General features: G+C 34.9%; 1 protein-coding gene across 3 annotated transcripts in view; it reads right to left on the bottom strand.

Moving 5' to 3' along the window:
• Positions 1-22,893, bottom strand: part of SMG1 (SMG1 nonsense mediated mRNA decay associated PI3K related kinase) — a 65,310-nt gene that overhangs the window by 25,905 nt on the left and 16,512 nt on the right. For all 3 annotated transcript variants that reach the window (XM_086760275.1, XM_086760277.1, XM_086760276.1), the window contains 27 exons: positions 21,282-21,340; positions 20,316-20,529; positions 19,379-19,504; positions 19,215-19,287; positions 18,469-18,566; positions 16,719-16,892; positions 15,465-15,689; positions 14,672-14,773; positions 13,948-14,217; positions 13,246-13,376; positions 12,359-12,520; positions 11,736-11,854; positions 10,886-10,973; positions 10,701-10,802; positions 10,109-10,249; positions 9,594-9,793; positions 9,119-9,315; positions 8,258-8,425; positions 7,283-7,437; positions 6,058-6,203; positions 5,186-5,387; positions 3,744-3,853; positions 3,216-3,363; positions 2,666-2,825; positions 1,877-1,997; positions 935-1,183; positions 344-625 (listed from right to left, as the gene is read on the bottom strand). In XM_086760275.1, coding sequence (XP_086616401.1) covers positions 344-625; positions 935-1,183; positions 1,877-1,997; positions 2,666-2,825; positions 3,216-3,363; positions 3,744-3,853; positions 5,186-5,387; positions 6,058-6,203; positions 7,283-7,437; positions 8,258-8,425; positions 9,119-9,315; positions 9,594-9,793; positions 10,109-10,249; positions 10,701-10,802; positions 10,886-10,973; positions 11,736-11,854; positions 12,359-12,520; positions 13,246-13,376; positions 13,948-14,217; positions 14,672-14,773; positions 15,465-15,689; positions 16,719-16,892; positions 18,469-18,566; positions 19,215-19,287; positions 19,379-19,504; positions 20,316-20,529; positions 21,282-21,340 — 4,222 coding nt within the window. The remainder of the gene's footprint in view (positions 1-343; positions 626-934; positions 1,184-1,876; positions 1,998-2,665; positions 2,826-3,215; positions 3,364-3,743; positions 3,854-5,185; positions 5,388-6,057; positions 6,204-7,282; positions 7,438-8,257; positions 8,426-9,118; positions 9,316-9,593; positions 9,794-10,108; positions 10,250-10,700; positions 10,803-10,885; positions 10,974-11,735; positions 11,855-12,358; positions 12,521-13,245; positions 13,377-13,947; positions 14,218-14,671; positions 14,774-15,464; positions 15,690-16,718; positions 16,893-18,468; positions 18,567-19,214; positions 19,288-19,378; positions 19,505-20,315; positions 20,530-21,281; positions 21,341-22,893) is intronic.

Raw genomic sequence — 22,893 nt, 5'->3', positions numbered from 1 at the left:
CATTTGAAGAAGTCTCCCAAAAATTGGGAATTAGAATACATTTTGTGGCAACAATAGAAGTGTTCAAACTAAGTATAGATTAGAGATCACAAGAAAACCTAAGGTAACCTCTTTGCACACTTACCAGGGCCTTCAAAATATAAATCCCGTCAAGACTTAATCTAAATTATCTCATTCAAACTTCAACAAATACATACATGCACAAAACATGCACTGCTTATAAATCTATTAGGAAACCAAATACACGAGTGATGGAACACAATCTTTGTCCAACTGGTGCTATCGCTTGGTGGAATCACCAGTAACTAATTTAACAAAAAATTAATAAGGAAAACAAATCTACCTGTAGATTCACTTTCAATCCTTGGGTATTCTTCTAGTGTATTAACAGCTGGGAGATCAATCAAGTTATATATGTTTTTAGACAAAGTAGACAGACCAGTGTGATTCTGCTGCTGTCGAGCTCTATATACTTGTTTCAACTGTCCTGAAATCTCTTTCCATTCTGCTTGAATCCATTTAGCCAGCGTAAGAATAGATTTAGCAACTGCATATTCAGCTTTGGCAGATTTGCAAAAGGATATGGCACAAGAACTCAGCATTTCCATGGCATGTGTTGACTGACCTGCACATGATGAAAAGCACATCTTCAGAAGAGTGTTAACTTTATTCAAAACACTTTTTCTGAAATTCAGCATATTCAGATACAGATTGTAACAATATATTTTATAAAGAAAATTTTCTTTTGAAGTTAAAAATGACAAGTATGTCATTGTGACTTGTGAGAACACTTTCAGACTGAGACAACAGTTAATAGGATGAAATCAGTTCCTAACGATACTGTCCTAGTAAGATTTCTTCAAGGTCAGGGGAATTAGCCTGGTTATAAGGACAAGAAGTTCAAGTACCTACAATATAATTAGCAAATACTCACCTGCTGTATATAACAATTTTGTTTTCTCAATATCAAGCTCAGGTCCCCATTTTTCATCTATCTGACCTGGTGCAGATAATTTTTTAAAGTGCTGGACTAAGTCCTGTGCAGTGGTGGTTTTCCCTAGCTGAACTTCGCTGCACTGGGCAAGCAGTCGTGTAGCTAGGGCAATATTTCCTCGCTTACGTGCAAATTTCGCTGCTGTTAAGCCCAGCTCCATTAGATGGCTTTTTATTGGGACTGTTGGTTCTGAAGAAGAAAGTAAGACATTGTAAACAAAATTATTAAACAAACAATAATTGCACCTGGGTTATATAGATGATTTCTGCCCAATGTATTCTGTACATGGTCATCAGTAAAAAAAATTGCTCAGCTCTTTCATATTTCCTAACACTTCCTTTGGAAATTTAGATTACTTCATTTCTGCCTGGACTATTTATATACCCCATCCAAAACAAACAAACAAAACCAAAATCCATAGATTATTGGCTGGGCAAAAGAGTAATTTTTTTACTATAAGTATTCTTCTTAAGTGAGAAATCTACTTGTCCCCTGACAGAACTTCTTTTTCTCCCATTACCTCTTACCATAGTGCACATTTAAATGGCTTTTGTGACTCTTTTTAAAGGCCCATTATTGATAGTGTTGAAGTTTTCAAAAGTGAAAGCATTTAAGCATAGAGATAAGCAAGTAAAGTGCAATTAGAAGAGTGAGTATAGAACTGCTTATCATTTCAGAATAAAATATTTTTCTTTTTAACACTGTCTGCATTACAGTAGTAATTGAGACGTCCAGTTGAAAAGCAAGACACCTAAATAATCAAAGCTTGGCTTTTAAAAAGTAATTTGAATAACAGAGAGACACAGCTATTACTTTGCACTGAAGATTTCAGTTTAAATTCTGCATTTACCTTTCCTAACCCTAAAAATAGAGCTTACATACCTTTAAGTTTTTCCATCAACTGATTCTGGTACACTGTGTACCTCAGCGCATGCATCCATGGCCTTACATCATGCTGTTTGCATGACCTCAAAGCATCATTGAAGAGAGGTATAAGACAGTCCTGGAAGAAGAACAGAAGTTGCGTAGTTGACATGAGAGATATCTTTACTAAAATGTATTTTAATTTATTAAAACCAAAGACCATATTAGTGCAGAGTAAACATTCTTATTTGTATTACTAGCCACTCTCTATCATTGACCAATAAAATGCAAATATGTTTTGTGCAACTCTAGAAAGACATGCTTGATTTTGAGAGGACAACACTAAGAATAGCTCAAAATCAGGTAGAACTGTTCTCTGAACAATGTGATTAGAAATTAGGGCTAGATGAAGTTTGAAGTTTGACAATGGAGTTTTTAATTGCTGAAGTAATTTATTTTTGATAAATATTTTAAAATTACTTTTAAAGTAAGTTCCACGTGTATGTTGTAGGAATAAGTGTTACAACATATTTAGAGAAGAAATATCAACACTTATTTAAAAAGCAACTACCAATAAAACTTTAAAAATACTCTAAGTGTAACTGAAAGACATGGTGTATTTATACTATAGAAAAGTTCAACTGAGCTGTAAACTTAAAAAAACCTGGGTTAAGGCATGTTGGAAAACTAAATGAGGTATGATTAACAACAGCCAAAACTATTAATGTATGTTCTACATTCAATACTTTATAATAAGACATGGAGAAAGACATTGCTCCCATTCAGGTTTTAAACACACAGACATACCTCTGATGTCAGCCTGTTGGACACAGTGTTTTCCAAAGCAGAAGAACAATACAACTGAAGAGTGCTCAACACTGGTAAAGACTGAGACATAGTGAGTGTGGAAAGTCTTAAAGGCCCAATAGCAATTCTTGATGTTTGCTTTAAGTACTTAATAACATTTCTGAAATAAAAGAATCAGAACAGTTATTTTTGTTAGCTAGACTTCAGGAGTAAACAGTGATATCAAAATTACTGAAGAAAAAACAAATTAAACATTTTCAAAAAGATGATGAGAAAATCTTGCAATATCACACAGAAGCTACAGTATGATACTATGTTATTAAACTGACAAGAAGCAGTACTTCGTCAGCTCTAAGAACTACATAATTTCCAAGTTACACATATTCTTATTTTTCCTCAGTAAGCTTATAACTCACAACAGCTAAAATTGGTAGCAAAGTACTATAGACACTGAAGTACAAAGCAGAGTATGCTTTTCAGAAAGTTACGTTTAACAACCTAGAACAGTTTTTCAGTGTATTACATTCATTCATAGCACATTTCAACTTACTCAGATATTGACTGCCACTTTTGCTCCTGTTCTATGTGGTTTACAGCTGTTGCCAGACAGACTGAACTTCTCAAAAGCTGTACTTCAACTGCTTTCTGAAGTTCTCTTGGATCAGGACTTAACATATTAGGAAGGAGTTTCTTCATGTCTACATGGAGATTAAACAATTGAAACCTACTAGAACTGCCAAATTTTATCAAGTGTCACTATCTGAGAATGCACTTTTGAGAGTAAGCTTGGAAAAAAGCATCTTTTAATATATATATTTAATACATATGTATGTATTCATATTAGAAACTGATGATAGATTACTTATAAACAAACACATTTGCTCCAGAAAACACAGTTGTATCAACATTTACAGAGACCACTACCAACCATTTTGAAGCTCGATTCATAAAGGTTATGGTCAGTCCACTGAACACATCAAACTGCATTCAGAAGTTTCAGACTGTCATTTACAAAGACAGATACACGAAGAAATATTTACTTTTGTATTTGAAGTAATATTGGCTTATGCATTTATACCTATTTTTTCTTTGGATCCCCCTGCAAGTAGGTTGATATTTTCTCCTGGTAATAATTCTAGTTGCTCAGTGCATTCAGTAAGTTGTCCAGACTCAAAGCTGCTCAAAGATCTGCAATTCAATGTTTATAGTTTTATTTTCATATTTCTTACTTAATTCCAGTTGCTAAATATCTTACAGCTAAATATGGATACAGCAAAAAAGAAAGACTCAAGTCTAACTCAAAATTCTACAGAGTACTTAAAACTAAGTCTAAGCAAAAATCCCAATTCTCATAAATCAATAAAAGGCAATAGTACTGCACCACATGGATAAATTTAATATCAAAGTGAAAGGAAAAAACACCTCTCCAGAACAAAACTTTTCATATTATCACCACACTATATATAACGCTCTTCTGCCACAGTCAGGAAGAAAATGGTTGACTTTGTTTTTAAACAAATAAAACCCCAAAGTGCTGTGCACCCTCAGGAGCTCTTTATAGGATTTTTTCTGATGATATAGTAATTATCTGGATAAAATCTAACTTAAACCAGCCAAAATGATCAGACCTCTGCAATAGTACAGCAAGCACTTCTGATGCTTATTGGAAGTACAGTGGGTTTAGTTTACGAAGACATGAACATTCAGAAGTGACACATTTTCCCATCCATGACAAGCATGCACTCTCCTAATGGATTAACTGCACAACACACTGAATTACTGCAGTAAGAAAAAGGATCGCCCCTTTCTCTGACAGAAGTAGTCACCTTTTTCAGACTTGCAAGATTTTATTTCAAAGCTTCCCTCTACATTTTTATTTTCAAGTCAAGAAGTCTCAGCCAAAAGTATTTTATGATGTTTACCACAATAGTACAGGGATAGAAAGTAATCAAGTTGTCAAATGAAACAGAAAGGATCTTTAAACGTGAAGGACTATTTCAACGTCACAAGTATTTTTTCATGAAAAAATATCAAGAGTTAGGAAATAAATGCATAAACTACAATTCTAAACTGCATTTTAAAAAAAATTGAACAGCCAAGACCACCTCTTTAACGTACTTTTTACATTAGATTAATGAATTAAAATATTTTTAAGAACTGTACCACTGACAGGTATTTTATTTTTACTATTAAGTTGTGCAGAAGAATGCATCTTCAGCCAATAGAAGCAGAATAAATTTGGTATCTTTTCCTTTCAATGAAAAGGTGTTTTTCTTGAATACTATGAAATCTCAGCAGTCAGAAAGCCACAGTAACTATTCAGAATTTTATTACCTATTTACTTATCTATATGGCTAGTAAATATCATGGCCAAGTTTCACCCCTCCGAAAAACACAACTCTTCTTACTATACCTCTACTTCAATGACATCCGGTTTATAAAATCCACAAAAACTTCAATATTTCAGTTCTAAGATACTGAACTCTAAGGTACCATTGAATAAATTAATGATATCCTTACTTTATGTAGTTAAAATCTGCTTTCAGGTTGATTGAGGTATTACTATTGCTTTTCTTCAAGTCATGGACCATATTTTGCCACTCCTGAACAGCAGACCAGTCAGCAATGGAAATGTAACATTCACATGCTTTGTTACCCAAGTAGTTTATAACTTCAGGTGAAGAGTCAGTTGGCTTAGTCAGAACAGTTTTTCTAGTTTCTCCTGTGAAACAAAAAAAAGCACACATACTTGAATATATAGTTATGCTTATATATTTTTAAATAGCAATTCTATTACTGAAATGTAGCTTCTATGTTTTTTGTCAAGAAAAACAATTAAAATAATCAAATAGTTTCACCACATTTACAGTATTCTTCTTCCAGTTACACTTTTTTTAAAAAAACAGAACCTTTTCAAAGGAGGTTTTGGAAAAATTTAGTCCATATCTGTAAAGAAGCATCAAAATAGGAAAACAGAAGAACTAAATTAGGAACAAAGAAGGTCCTGTTTCAAAGATGAAACAGAATACTGCAACAAAGTCTCAGTAGTTAAACAACTCTGAGTAGCTAGTGCATTTAAGATACAATTATGTCATAAACACTAAGCCTTAAGTTATGATGATCTAAAATAATTTTAAATTTGTAAATTACAAAATATTTAACCTATTATTTTTCCATTCAGCTAGACCTTAGTACTGCAACCCCTCACATCTACACACATAATACTAGTTTTAATGGCATTAAGTGGTTCAGTCCAACTGCAGACAGAAACAAGCTTTCAGATTTAAGAATTAGACACTACCATTACCACGGCTATATCATTGAGTGTTCTCGTTTTGTGCACATAGCTACAAAATTGTATTTCTCTTCAAAAGAAAACAATAAATACTGACCATTCAAGGAATGCTTTGGGCTGGCATTATTCACACTGTTTGAATTGGCCAACTTCAGAACAGTTTTGTCAAAGCCTGTTATGCAGCAATCCACTCCTGTCATGGAGCACAGGTGCTCCTGGTATTCCGCAGCTGCTTTTTCAAACCTTAAATGGTTTAATATTTTAGTCAGCATTTTACAGAACCAGTTTTCTTTTTTTTTTTGTAGATAGACTATATTTTAAACATTTCTTCACCACAATACTCCAAAAGCTCACATCATCTCCAGCAAAAGAAAGGGATTAACACGGAATACAAGTTTACCGGCTGAATTTCCAGTTTATAGCACAGTATAAGAGCTTTTCCATTCAGGCTTTAATGCCAACTTTAAACCAAGTACAGATTGAAGGAGACAAATTAGTTCTACATTTGACTGTCACATTTTTTACCTGAATGAGTAAAGCTGAATACTGATTAACTACATATAATTTAATAAACAAGCGTAAAACAGACTAGGACAACAATTCACACCTTAAACTTGACATTTCTGAGAAACTTCTCACGTATTACAAAGCTGCACATTATTTTAAGGACTCTTACAAAAACAGTAAGAAATTATAAAGATAAAACCTGATGGGTTTGGAGATTTTTACATGGCAGGTAAAAAATGAAAAGTGTCCCTTTTTAATTTCATATAGAAGAAAGGATGTGTTTCTTTGAGATGAAAACACCAAAATGAAGGCATATCCTCTCTGGAACATCAACCCACTTGTTTGTATCTGCAGATAAAGATTCTACTTCAACAGACCTAGAAGCCCCTTTTTCAAAGCTGAACTAAAACTGCAAAGCACCCCCCTTTGAGTCCCTCTTTTGGCAAACAGTAGCAGGTAATCAGATCACACCATTGGTCAGAAACTTCATTAGAAAACATTTAAATTAATAATATTTTGCAATAAAAAATTCAATACAATATGAAAGTCATATTACTGTGCGTAAAAATCTAAGAAAAAATAGGAATACCTTTTATATTCAAATTCTGGCAATTTAGTTAAAAGTAAAAGGTAAAAAGAACTAAAAAAGCTGGATACATTAGGTATCTCTGAAAGACAATTACTTTAATCGACATGGAAACTAGATCAGTAGTCTTGATTCATGCCACAATTTAAAAGATTCAAAAGCAGAACTCTATGCATAAGAAGGAAAAAATGTCTAGGTTTTTAACATCCAGGTATCTGAGAAAGCTTACCGCCCTTCTGCTTGTTGAGCTACGGAATTGATCCAGGTAAGACTCTTCCCAACTACAGCAGAAGACCAGATAGCAATACCCTGAATAGCTTCAGGACAGTGAAGCTCACATAATGCTTCTACCAGCATCGTAATTGTCACTTCCAATTCATTTCCCTAAAACCAAACCAAAAGCTTCATTTAACAAATCTCATATAAAGTAAGAGCTATATACATGGTTAAATACTTGGAAATGGTAAAGCAGTCTTTCATTATATGCATCTACAAGTGAAGTGCTCTGCATTCCATTTCAGTGCTTTTGGGAACGTATGGGAGCTACGGGAAGAGTACATGCTGTGAATCCACAGCTGGAACGTCAATAGTTAGCAATCACTATGTGATGGTCTATACTTACACGAGAATTCATAAAGAAGCAGAAAGGAATAAATATCTATCAAACCTTCTTTCTTAAAATATTTAAGCAAATCAAGTCATGTACTGAAGAAACTATTCAGCCTTTTTAACATGGCTTAACCACTTTATCCACCCATTCTACCCAAGGCACTGATCTGCTAGTTACATACAGAGGAAAGATACCCTCACGACACATCCCTCTCCTGCTCACACCCACAGGTGAGCAAAGACTCTACCCTACCACAAGCTTGGGAAGGCCTCGCACTGATAGAACAGAAGTTTCATAAGGTTTAAGCAGAACCTTCTGCTTAAAAAGAAATTGCTCGAACTGTGAACAAACTATAGCATTCATTTACGTACAGTATTTGACCACATTAATACAGTATATCCTAACCTCCAATCTACAGTATCACTTAACCACAAAAGTCTGTCAATACAGAAGTAGGAGTTTAAAATGTGGCTTTAAATAATATAACCTTTTACAGACCAGTTGGTTTAATAACTACTGATTGCCTTAGCTTAGTTCTTTTAGACTATCAAGGGAATATTTTTGCAGTAGTCTACAGAGTTGCAAAGAGAGTACCTGAGAGATACTATTATTAGTTTTCATTTCTGTGAGTAAATCAAAACCATGCCTGACTGTCACAGCAGGCTGGCCAGCCAGCAATCCAACTCTCATGATGGAAAGTCTGATCCGAGTTAGCCAATCTTGGCATGTCTGACGATTAGTATAAAAGAATGTCCTGATAACCTTTAAAAACAGAAAAGATCAGTTTTACAATACTGTTCTTCTGCACAAATCAAAGTAGTTACATTAAAAACTCAGTATTTGTAACAATTCAAGTCAGGACAGGTTTCTTTTCTCCAGTTGAGTTTTCAATTGAGGGATGAAGAAACAGGTAAAATACTACATCTTTAATTTTATTAATGTAGATGGTCTGAAATCATGCATACCACACAACCGGACAGGCATACAGGCAAGCTAAAATTCTTGAAATGAACTGACTATAAATTATATATTACTGTCAAGTCAGTCTGGTAATTAGACACTTATTTCAACAGTGAATAAAATTTTGCAGTTAGAACTACACAAAAGGGTATGTTGTTTATTAATAATTATATTCCTCAAAAAGCAATTTAAAGTCTCAGGTAACTGAGTTACTTTATAACAGGACTGCTGACAATCTGTACATAAGTGACTGCTACAAATTAGAGGTACTACAAACTTGCTTGATTTGTACCACTATACAAGCTCCAGAAGTAAATCCTGCTTTCACATGCTCTCTAGGAATTAAGCCAAAGTCAAAGCCAGATGAATTAACAGTCTCAAACTTTGTTTGAGAAGTTCTTCTGAAGTTCCACAGTTAAGACCTGAACAACTGTGAAAACACTGTTCATTCAACAGATTGTTTCAAGTAACATCAGCACAGTAAGACAGACAAACCTTGGGTGGAGAGGTAAGGGCATTGGCACATCCTTCATAAGCATTGTACATCAGTTTTTCCAAGTTCTCTAGATACTGTAGAAGGAGAACAAGCCTAAGCTGGTTGCTACCGTGTCCTTCGTCATTGTCTGCATGAGTCCACTGGCTAACATCTTGGTCAGGGTTTAGTGTATGGGCTGCAAGACTCCTAATAATACCTACACATTTTACCAAAAACAGAAAAAAGTTACCAGACAGTATTTTTTTAAAATGTGTCAAAGAACAGCAATTCTAAAGTAAAATCTCTCAAAAGCTAACAGAAATAATGCAACCACTCTTCCGCTATTGCATTTCTTGATGTGACAGTCAGAGTATGCTAAAATCTCGAACCACTGAAAAAACAAAGCCATTATGCTTCTTGCCTTGGACATTAAGTTCTTAGTTGCATAATCTTACAAAAAAATCCCATTAAAATAAACTATATTTTTCACATTACCTTCAATTGTTTGAAATGTGTCTTGGGCTCTACCCAGAGGAGTTCGTAACTTTGAAAGAACAGTAAACTGAGCTGCTTCCCAAACAGCCCATTGCCAAAGAACAGCATCAGTCTTCAACAGATTACGATGGATGGTCGGTTGATCTCTCTTATCCAGTCTTTGACAGCTATAGAATAATCTTTCTAACCAATTATCCTTCCTGAAAGAAAATATCAGTGCGTTAACACAAGTTCATGTGGTAACAAGTTTATACCTGCATACACATCAGCTCCCTGTTACTCTCAAACAAATCTCTCAAGATTATATCCAAGCAGCAATGTACATAGGCAAATATGCAAAAAGGTGGGTATTTGAAGATATTTACAAATACTTAGAGAAGTAAAAAAAAAAAAAAAATTTAAGGTAAAGCATTGTAATTTGTAAAGATAATTACAAACTTCAAACTAAATATAGCTTGTAATTGTTTACTACAAATTCAACATCCATGGATTTCAGTTTTAAAAGAAGTTCTTACCCCGTCCGGTGAGAGTTTCCATACAAAATAAAACTAATGACATCAGAGAAATCCTGCGGGTGGAATGTATTACTTGGAGCTTTGCTCATGTGACTTCTTATAGCCAAAGAAATTTCTTGTATTTCTGTGTGGGTACGGTTACTGCAGGAAGAAGTGGGAGGAGAGCAGGGAAACAATCCATTTTATAATGTACTTCAATAAATAAGAAAAACTTGTGCAAAAAAGTTACACACACATATATATACAATGACTAGAAATAAGTACACTCTTCGGTATTAAGACCAAGTGCTTTAAGATTTCAGGTCTTTGAGACAAATTGCAGGACATAGCATTGCTAAAGCTCTGGATAACATGGACCTTAGAAGTATTTGTATTTGCTGCAAGAAGTGCTGTACAGTTTATTAAAATTGTTAATTACTTTGTGTACCACCTACTGTTCTTAAACCTGTAACAAAGCAGAAGAGATAGCAAGACACTTCATGCTTTTTCATTTTAAAGACAGTATGATGACTTTCAATTGGCATTATTTTTCAGATGTCGTTGAAGAAAAACTAAACCATTTTCTACACTGAAGTTAATCTGAACAACTTACCTCAACACAACATCTAAAGGAATTGACTTCAGAAGTTTTCCAAAAGTTTGTCTTACACGAGAACTGCTATGTACTAGTTGAACACGACACACATCAACACACCTGCATCACCAAAAAGGAAAAAAGGTGATAACATTTCCATTACTAGTATAATTCAAATAATATACAGAATTCTGTGCAAGTACCTTTGTAAAAGGTCATCTGGGAGGGAGGAAGACAGGGCATGGAGGCTACTACATGCTCGAAGACAAATGTTCACATCTTCCAGAAGGGCTGAATTACAGAGTTGAAAGAAAAGAAAAAAGTTATTCTTGTAGAATGAGGTAACTTAGGGATTACTCTGGTTGTGGTAGAACATCTAAAGACATTTTTACAGTATAGCTGGTAGAAGGAGACACAGGTTTTAAATAAAACTTTTATTTTTATTTCATTGACTGGTTTTACTGTAACAAGTAAATGCTTAGTAACAAAAAGTCACTTGTGCTAGATGTTACTTATGGGCCTTTTCTGATGGCTGACAGATTAATCCTTTTATGGTCTCCACACACTGGCATTATACACAATACATTTCAGTAAGAAAAAACAAAGGTCAAGTGAGTAACTCCTGCCTTGGGAAGTTACTGCTCTTGCTAGTATTGTGCTACTAAAAGCATTTGTTCCCATATTTCTCTTTGCAGGTTTCAAAACCCAAAATAATGTGTTACATTATTAAATGGTTCCATTGCCTTTGATAAAATAAAATGCAATCTTACAAGTAAGATTTAGCACATCACTGATATTTTTGGTAGATCAATTTCACAATTACAAATTATTATTTTAAGAAATTGTTTGCATAAGTGATAGGCAGGGATCCTTTTGAAAACAATTATAGAAGGAAAGCGTAAGTCTTTGTGCAATACAAACCATAAGCATCCCTAAAAGTAAATGAAGCGACAAGTACAGTTATAGTTATCAGTGGTATGTGACAAGGTCACTTATGTACTTAATTATGCCACATAAAAGACAGTTCATAAGTAAAAATATGCAATAACTTACTGTTTGCTAAGAGTCCTTTACAAAACTTATGAAAACATGGGAGAGAAAATAACGGTGCATATGTTTCTGATTTTTTCATCAGAACAGCCACTTCCAAAGCCCATGTCGTAAGAAGTTTCCTTCAAAAAAACCAAAAGTATTAGTCACTCTATACAATTACAGAAAGATATCTTTAAATTCTATTGAAACTACTTCACATTACAGATGAGTATTATACCATCACTCATTTTTTTAAACAGAAGGTTTCATAACATTAAAAAGGTCCCTAGTTTTCACAGCATTTTGGTAATACAGGATTGTAACTATTGTAAAAGGGTTCTTTCAGTGAGCAAGAACGTTTTTCAGTGGAGTTTGATAGCTCTGCTTTTACTGTATAGATCTTACAATGGCTTTATTTTTTCTAGCTTTCATGCATAAAAATGAGCAGCTACTTTTTCCACAGGTATTTCATATTAATGTTTCAAAAAAACAGAAATACTTGACTGCTTAAATTTACCCCAAGTTTTACAGGTGAAAATTATCCTGGTTTCTGAATTGAGGCATTCTACTGGGGAAAAAAAAAACAAAACAAAACAAAAAACCCAAACAAAAGTCTCCTGATTAATAAGAAAAATGTTAGTTACCTGGTATCTTGAGTAAGGTTATCCTTCTTAAGCAGCAGCCCCAAAAGGTTTAATATGATTGAGAAATGTTTTTTTGTTGCTGTTGTTACAGTACTTATAACTGCTCCATCAAACAGAGAGGGAGAGGAAGAACTGAGGCTACTGGATATGAAATGGTCGTGCCTGAAAAGGCAATGAAAAACTTAGAATATAAACCCACCCCAAGATTAGAGATACTTCCTTGAAGTATATAGGAGGGGAGAAAAAGAACAAAAAACCCTAATAAACAAAAACAACCCAAAAACCCAGCAGCAAAAGTTCATGTACACCCACACAGTAACCACATTATGTCAAAACTCAAGTATTTTTATCTCTGGCCTAAAAGAAAAAAAAGCTATAATTTTACACCAGTCCACGCAGCCCAGTAATCTGGTTTCAACTGTGGCTGGTATCAAACGCTTAGTGAAATTCACCAAAACTAGGAAATGTACAGAGTAACAGTTAAACTAGTATATTCCCTTACTTTGACAACATTTTGTAGCAATAAGTCCAAAATGTGTTAAATCTGTTGTTTACATTTCATTACCTCCCCTAGATCTCACAGTAAGCAAAATAGTAAATAACCTTTCCTTATTTACTTTCAGTAGAGCTCTCCGTCAGTTATCTCTGTTCAAACACAAGATTTCTAATCTGCCTTTGAATAAAATGCTATATTTTAAGCCATAATATGCTTTCTTGGCTGAGATACAGACTCCCTGCAATTAATGAAAGTAAAAACTGATTAGGGAAGTTTGGGCAAAAGCTTAATTGTAATAGTCTATTTAAATTCATCCCTCCAACAATATATTCTATTCAGATCAGTCCATCCTTGTGCTCTTAAAATACCAATGAATTACTGATCTTCATACCTGGAACAGTGTGAATATAACGTATATAGTACTGCGTACTGGACAGCAGGAAAGTGAACTGCTATGTCACCATGAACAATCATCAGATTTTTACTCAGTAGTGCAAACACAGTCGGTGAAAGGGCCCACATCTATAAAACAATTGCAACATAAGCAAAGAAACACAATAAACAGGATCTATTTTTAAGTGTAATTTTCATACCATTAATTATCATGTTTCACTTCTTCCCAAGGGAAATAATTTAACTCTTAGTTTTCTGACCTTAATTGTAACTATTTTCTTTCCTCTTTTTAAACAACCTGTTAAAAGTAGTTTATGGTTTTACTTGGAAAGATCTGGAATAAGTGTTTTCACATGGCTGATGCACTATCAGAGGACACACTAAAGCTGTTGTTATCTGTCTTGATTTTCAAACAGAATTACTATAATGATGTTAGACTCAATCCATTGATAACCCTCCTAAGATGCTCTTCCCTAGAAACTGCTTTTCATTTTGCACCAACTAGAGATAAAATCCACCCACTCTGTTTCCCCTAAGTTTTAACACTGGAAATTTTTCTAGAACATAAATCAGGAAACAAATATGATCATTTTAATAACATATATATGTGTACTACTGGTGAATACATTATGGTATATTTTAAGTAAAAAAGTGTTTTTACACTTATTGCACAAACTGTATCTGTAGAGTTTTTACTCACCCCAATTAATGAGTTTTTAGCATTTCCAATAGTGCTTAGAGCACTGAGGTCAAATATAACAACAAACTTTGCACGATCCACATTGAATATATACTTCTTGAAAGAGTCATGCTGGATTTCAGAACAGGCCTCAGGAAGATGTAAACTATAGAGAAGACTCTTTAGAGCACAGGACATTTCTCCTAGAATCAACCTGTAAGCAGTCTCCAAAACAGGAATGTTCTTCAGGCTTAATACGGCTTGGTATACAGCATGGACCGCTGCAACAACCTTGAGAACATAAAGTAATTACAGTAATAACTGATTAGCATGAAATCATAAAATATATAAATCACCAACATAGAATTTAAAATTAGGCTGCTTCATCTATGAATAGCCTATACTCTGACACACATACCTATCTTCAGTTTTCTGTAATTAAATACTACTTACTTACAGAATCTATTAATTACTTTCTGGATCATCCACATAACACACTAAGTATGAAAGCCACATCTACAGAAGACTTCTCTATCTGCTATGATGGCCAACTTCCCAACGCTTTCTCAAATCTAAATGCCAAAACCAAGAACTAGCTACATCTGCCTTTTCAGAAGTTTCATAGATATACAGTTAGATTAAAAAAAATACATTTAAGATTAACAAAGTTTTACAGCTTAATAAATATATTCTAGGAAATGCATGAAGACTTTGTAATACACCTGTAGATGTCACTTACTCTTACCTCGTTCTCCATATGATAACGAAGAACAAGCAGTTTAGACTCTGGTATAAATAATTTCTCTACAAATGATGATGGCAGTTTTGTATTTATTTGTTCAACAATCTGGGGATAAAAAACCAAAATTACAAGTTTCTTTACCTGAATTAATTTTTATTAGCATAGATTATTAAAGATTAATTAAAATACTGTTTTTCTACACTATATCTAGAAAAAATAGCTTCCCAGCAATGCAAGTAAACTGTATTTGCTTTCCCAAATTCACATTCAGAGAAGTAGTTCTTTTCAGGCTTTAACAGCACAGCTGATAGAGAAAGTTTTGTGAGTAATTTAAATTGATGGGGGTTTAAGAGCTTGAGCTATGTTTTGAAGAAGTCTGATTTCCCAGGTCATAGCGTAAGTAGATAAATAGAACATATTAAGCACTAAGATTCTGAAGCTCATCAGGTGGTGTTATCAACTGCAGTGGCCAGATAAAGGCACTGTCCAACAGTCAAGCCAGATAGGGAGAGAGAGGGGTAGGAAAAAAAAAAAAAAAAAAAAAAAAAAAACACACCACAAAAAACCCACCACCCACAAAAAACTCCACTTTATTGACAGGGCAAATGCATAAACAAGCCAGCAGCATAAGCTTTACAGAAAAGAACACAAGCATTTAGAAGGAGAAATTCTTGCTTATGACCAGGAAGAGAAGAGTTTTAAATATTTATCTACTACATATACAGAAAAAAGCAAGGTTACTAAGAAAATAATACTTTCCAGTGCGAAAATTGCAGTAATAAAAATATGTACAAACCAGTGTCAACAGATTCAGGACTGAAATGATATAATCAGTGCCACAAGTCTGACAAATTTCCATTTGATCTAATCCATATGTGATGACCATGTCACAGTGTATGGTCATACTTGGATCTAGGCTGCCAAGTAAAACACCAACACACTCATTGGCAGCTGTAAGTACAGCTTCAGAAAAGAACACTTGGTTTGCTGCAGTCACACATCTCATTACTCTGTACAGAACCTGGAAAATTAAAAACATATCTAAATTAAACTCCATTAAAAGGACTGCATGCTATTTAATTCTATTCACAATCATTTGATATTCTGTCCCTTCACCTACTCTGCAGCTTGGTAAATTCTGTCAATAGCATATTCTGAATAATGCGCATCATGGCATTACACTTCTGAAGGAAAAAAATAAACCACAACTTCAATTGCCTGGTTTCCTAGTCAGTTAAAGACCTGCAAACATCTAGAAAACCTAAATTCATTACTGAGAATTCTGTTCAGTTGAACTGATATCAACAGAACTCCTCTCGTAAAAGACAGACTAGTTTTCTCTTCTTGAGCTTTTGCCACAAGAATCCTTTGCAGATTAAGATACAAGTTATATAACTGCCTTGGCTTTAATTGGGAAATTCATAAAGTTATTTATCCAACAAGTTTTGTCCCTCACACAGCTCTGCAAGGACATAAATTCCACTTGTGCAGCTCATGAATGAACGTATTTTTATCTTTTTTTTAATTCTTAAATCATTCACACCCTCTACAGTTCTTGTTATAGAAGTAGTATAGCAGCTACTTAGCATATTACACTGTATTCACTCTGAGTTTACACCATTCTATACTACACATTAGAACAAGAGGACTTTATCAGATTTGACAGATACAATTTCAGCATGGATTAAAAATGGCATTTTATAAAATTAAACTCATAATTTGAATTAAGTTTTTAAAGCATCATAGCAATCTAAGTAAATAGTAACATGGGTAACACAGATAACACAAGTATAAACTTAGCTGCACAAAGTTAAAATGCCTAAAGTTTCTACTACATACATGACTCCCATGTGCCACTATCACAATCTAAACCTTAATATTTAATAAAATTATTGTAGCATGTTTCTTCAAGAAAACACATTTGTTCAAAGCTGAGCATGTACACATTCATGTAAAATTCACAAAACCTGAATAAATTCAATGAATAGTGTCATTATATGGTGATAAATCATGTCAGCAACAAACAAAAAAGAAAAACTAGAATTCTTACATCAGTTACATATGCTTCCGTAATTGGTGGTCCTCTAATTGGGCTGAAGCGTTCCCCAATACTCCTCACCACAGTACTGAAAACCCGAAGAAGCGCAGCCAGTTTAGGTAGTGATACTGAAGGAGGAGGAATATCTTCATCTACTAACTCCCCAGAAGCCACATGGCTGAGGTCCTACAGTACAGAAGTTTTATGTATCAGTACACATCACTAACAGTTACAATACATGTATAAAAGATCAAAATATGAGATTGAAAATACTTCATCTATTTTCCAGGCATACTATAGATACTATCCAATCATAGATACATGTATCCAATATCTCTAACTTCACGTACAAACAAAGATGGGATACAGGCACACAATGACCATGATCAAGTCGCAGAGCAGCAATGAGATGCCGCTCATTAGTTTAGCCACTGAAATACAGTACTCCAGCTGTAACTTCTAAATTAAAACAGAGGCTTATGATGTTCCTGGCCCCTGGAACATGATGATCCATATTGCTGCACTATTACAACAGGTGTCTGCACACATTGTCTCCCGAACAATTCCCATCCACGAATTGCAGTGAGAATGTTTGAGTGGCCATTCCCATCACACTGTTTACATGCAGCTACCTTGATCTGGAGACCGTGCCTTTACTAGCAGGCTCCTTCACGCCAGCTGGCATCAGTGCCTGGGAACATTCCCCGAAGTGCTGATCTCATTAGTATAGATACAGCCTTGGTCTACTCCATGGTGAGATAAAAAAAACACTAGCTGGAACCAAGTCCTCCGTGATTTAAGTTAATACATGTTATCTTAAAACTCTTCCATGACTAAGAATACACATGCTGTCCAATTGGGTAGACAAGTTAATAAGCAGTGACTTACTACACCAACTAATCCCTTTCAACTGTGTATCTACAGTCACAGCAGCGCAGGTTTCTGTGGGCTTGACACTGCTAAAGAGGTCTGTGAATCCTGACTCTTAAGGCTGTACCATCAGAAGCCTTGATATATGTATAAGTATGCTAATAAAATCAAATTAATTTTCTGCTTCAAGTGAAACACATTACGCTGGAAGTACAATTTCACCTAAAGGATCTGCATGTTAACATATGTAACATAGCATAATCTAGTTATAAGCATATATACATATGAGCACATATACCTCAAGAACAACACTCCCCCCATCAAACCAATACTCTTCCTTTAATGACAGTGTCAGATAAACTTTACACCCTGTTAACTAAGCAAAGGTTACAAAGTATGTTAAATTAATATAGTTCAGTCTTCTAGCAGTTCCTGATGCACTATTTCCTGCCCAATATAATCTGTTACTTCACTTAAAAAAAGACTGATTTACCATGAATCTACAGACGCGTTAAGAATCCCTCTCCCCTCAACGGTCACTACTTCTGAAAAACTCTGAAGTTGGACAATTAGAGAAAATACCAAGGAAAGATTGTGAAATGTCTTCATTGCAGCTTTTTAAAAATTAGGGCATTCCCATTTGGTTAATTGTTTTTATTTTTATTATAACATGATGTTCTTAATCAACAATGGCTGAAACCCTGACTATGATATTATTTAAGTAATTCATGAGGATTCATGTAGATTCATGCCTTAAGTTTACTCAGTAATTTGATCCTCTTTTCCCCAGGAAAGCCATGTAATTTTATTTTCTACAAATGTAATGCATCTGTGGATTTATTAAGAAATCCACAACAGTTAACTCTAGTAGATATCAAAAAGTCTTGTTTACCTCAGCATAAGCTTCCATATCTTCTAAAAACTGACCCAAGAGCGTGGTAGAAAAAGTAAGATCAGCCACCCAAAAGGGCTCCAAGCTCTGCAGCCATCCTGTATAAAAATACCAGCGCAATTAAAACAGGGGAACAAGGTAACATACAAAGACTGAATTTTAGTTGTATACTGCGGAGGTAAAAGTTGCTAAAGTACGAGAAAGTCACCTGCATGAAAATTTTAACATAAGTTGTTGCAAAAATATAAATCGTATTTCCCTCTTTGTCCCTTTGACGGATTGATTTTAAGGTTCAGTCCTGCCCCACAGCAGTTAAACATTAAGGACAGAAACCAGGACTGTGACAGAGGAAACCTATTCACAGACTTGCTGTGAATAACTCCAAGACAACTGCTTCAGCTATAGAAAGAAGTTTCCTAATTTCTTCAATGCTAGTACAGTATCTTTACCACAAAGATTTTCTAGAAGTACGTAAGAGAAAACAGTCTTTCATGGAGAATATACTTACACAAAATAATTGATGTTTAAATGTAGCTTGAATAAAGCATCCAATTTTTGCAGATATAGCATAAAATGGTAAACGGAAATTTACAAAAAAAAAAAAAGGAACAAAGTCTCTTGTTATGTAGCCACTCATTTTGGCTTTATGTCAACTTCCATGTCAGTAGCACCAGACTTGTGTAAGTAAACCCACATCACCTGCAAGCCAGAGCGGATTGCATTAGTGACTATGTGACCAAACTTACCAGACACCTGTTGTGTCAACGAAGGTTTCTGAGTGTGATCTATATGCCACCCAACTAGTATGTCCACTGTGTCCTGGAAAGCAATTTTGAACAAAGGTTGATTACCCAGTTTGCTGCACCATTTCTATGCGAAAAAGAAAATACAAAGGACAAAGTAAGCTCACCCTAAAATTGGTGCTGAATATGTGTGGGTAGCATTGGGACACCAAAAGGATGCACTTGACACATTTGCACAGTAACTCTGGTGTATCCACATTTTCTAGAATGGACTGCAGGTTGGTCATCACAAGCTAAAAAGTAAAGCAAAGCCACTAGACATTTCACTTCATTAAAACAACATGTGAAAAAGTTACGATATCAGACACACACAGATTTGTTCAGTGTTGAACACTTTTTAGCAAACTACTTTGACTCAAACAACAGAAACATCTCAATACTTTCTGCAGGAAGGAAAAATGTAAAAAGCATCACATATACTGCAGGAAAACAGTCATTTCAAGTGGGCTCAAAATATGGCAGACCCAGGTTCAAGGCTTGAGAACACTGTTTTCTTTAATTCTTTACCCACAGAACAATTAGTTGTTCTAAGTTGCTGTTTCTCCTGCTGAGGTTTTTTGGCTCTGTAGAGTAAGTATCGAATTGTAGCACAGGTCTGGATATAGTTGTTCTACACCCACAATAACAGACCCTAAAACTTGAACCAGGGACCAGATTTGTCTGCATACATCCTACTCCCTCTCAGATCTAATTACAAGGTAGAAACTGTAAACAGGAGGTAGCACAAAGCAATCAACAGGCTGGGTTTTGTGTACCATTCCACTTGAGTTCTCTTTTTGGTCTTAACAAGATTCTTCCTCTTGGATCTGCAATATATACTAAAAAGTCGCATCAAAATATGTATCATCCTACAAAGACTCGACATTCCTTTCTAATGTAATCAGAATCAAAGAATCCCATTCAGTCAGAAAATTCCCTCCCAGTTGTAATTATATTTACTTATTATGTCAATATAGTTTTACCTATTGGTCACCCCAATTTAAAAAGTTGATTCAAGCATTGCACTGGAAAAATCCATAATCCTGTTTTAACTGGTAGTCTTACCTGCATTAAAGATGAAAAGGCTTTCTTTTCTCCTACAGTCTCTAGTGCTTTGTAGGTTGCACACAAATAAAGAAGTTTAACTTCATCTTTTGTGGATGAGCTGAATTTGCTAAAAATCCATTTAAAGATCTTCTCAGCCTCATAGCTCAGAGAAGCACAAAGAAGGCCAAGACAGCAAGCTCCTTCCTGTCTTAGTTCTTGAAGCAATTTACTACTGTATTTTTGGGGAGAAAAGAAAAGGAAAAAAAAAGATACGTGGAATCTCCAGACATGAGAGCAGAACAGGAGAAATAATGAACTAATTAAAACATTTTTCTAAAGCAGAAAAATATATGCATGAATGAAGCTGCTTCTCTCCTACTTAATGGCAGCAGTGATTAAGCTAAAATAATAATCTGAAATTCTATGAAATATTATTTCTGTGGAATAAATCAACTTGAATAAAAGTACGCAATAAACAGGCCATTCTACTTGCCACACATTATCCAAGAAAATTCTTAACATACAGCTGACTATGCGTAGCAACACCGAACTAAACACCAAAAAGCCCACACACACCTGAGTTCTCCCTACATATGCTCTTAGCTGGACGTTAATTAGATTGGGTTGTAAGAAACAAGTTCAATCTGCAAGCTGGACAACCACAGCAGCGTACTACTACGCTCAGGTGATTAAACATAGCTGAGACAGACTTCATACTACCTACAACACAAAAGCCATACTTGTGCATTCAAATTCTCTCCGTGTGAAGTGTACTCTAGACAGTGGAACAGTATTGTTGATATGACTAAGAGTCTTAACTCTCCCCCAGTTCTGTCCGGTTACTGCAATGTCACATCCATGCAAAATTAGTGAATGAATGTCTTTCAACCTTTCCCCTCTCCATTCCACTTCTATACTGAAATCCAAACCCTGTCATTCTTTTTCCTCTTGAAAGCCTACAAACTCCTCAGTTTTCCAGCTTACCTTTCATTGAGTACATCATGAATGGCAGTCAGGATATTATCCAGTTGTTTAACTAGTACCTATAATACAAGATACATAAAAGGCATAAGCATAATATTGGTGCAATAACTTCTGCAAACTAGGTCCTGTTTACACCCACACTAAAAACACCGCTGCCAATTCTACTTGCTAATAGAATGCTATTATGTTTCCCATGGCTACTGCAGACTAGCATGAACTATATTAAGCAATATTGCAATATTATCCTACATGTTATATTTCATATTTATTTACAGTAGCCACAAAAATACACCGGCAGTCTGCTATCAAGGTTTGTTCTAAATTTAGCTCTTGCTGATAACATTACATCACAAATATAAGACTCACCATACAGCTCAACAGTAGGGTCTACTGAAGACCTAGTCTCCTATACCAATAATCAATTGTATCAGCAGAATACTTAATTTATCAGATAACACAATCTGAAGTATTAAAAAGTTTCCCCTTAGGCAATTCTGGCTTTGAGACAGAGTATTATTTTGGGAGATTAAACCTTATTGATGAACCAGTGCATCTCAGTAAACGTAACCAGAAATACTTGTTTTCCTAATATGCACAAAAAAACCACATTAGTGAGCTGACTTGCAAAATAACACATTAGCTGCAACTGTATAAGATATTAGTGAGTTATGATGACTTAATAGAAAGGTTTGTTCTCCTTTCTTCAGAAATATATTGAACTTTAACATAGTGGATGTTATCTAGATTTTGTTGTTAAGTTTTGTGCAACAACACTCTTTTGCAGAGGGGGAGCAGGGAGAGAGGTTCACATGCTTGGCTCCTCAGAACTCACAAGGGTATTTTAAAAGTGTGACTGGTATCTGCAAAAGAGGCTACTAAAGAGACAGAAGGCATCTATACAATTTAGAAGCTGGAGCACAACGCTATTACATGACAATGCCACTCCCTAGTGACCCTTACTACTTTACTTTGTTGAACACACTTTAAATTTCAACCCTGAGAATGAAAAGAACTCCATTAAACTATACCTAATAGTGTCAAGAACTGCAGGAGCTACGCTAGGTTAAACACTGTCCATTAAGAAGTTTTAGGCTTGACATCGTGGATATCACTTGACCTCTGATCTTGTTTTCATTAGTGAGCTGGGAGAAGTTTAAAAAGAAGTTTCTCAGTGACAAGCTTTTAACATTCTGACCACTAACAAGGACAAAGTTTGTCACCACTGAGTTAGATAGAAGAATGGCAATTCCAATATGTTCTGGGATATCACAAACCTAAATAAAATGTACTTACAAAATAAAAAAAATAGGGGAAAAATGCATTGAGAATCATGGAAGTAATTAAAAAAACCAACCATGGAATAATTGGGCATTTATCCCCAAACCTTTGTACGAACAAGGATTTTGTTTCAGAGGAAAGTTGAAGTATTAGCTACGCTTCCATATGGTCTGCTTCTACCTAGGTGCACAGAAAAGTCTCAGTGTTTAAGTGTCACATATTCATTTCTCATTCTTTCAGAAAAGAGCACAGTTACCACTGGTTAAGTAATATAAAATGAGAGAACGAACCAACTTCTTATAAATACGGATAGACACATAACCCACAACTGAAA

The sequence above is a fragment of the Chlamydotis macqueenii genome, chromosome 15 (genome assembly GCF_036417535.1).
Source record: "Chlamydotis macqueenii isolate bChlMac1 chromosome 15, bChlMac1.mat, whole genome shotgun sequence".
NCBI lineage: Eukaryota > Metazoa > Chordata > Aves > Otidiformes > Otididae > Chlamydotis > Chlamydotis macqueenii.
This window is presented reverse-complemented; position numbering and strand designations above follow the sequence as displayed.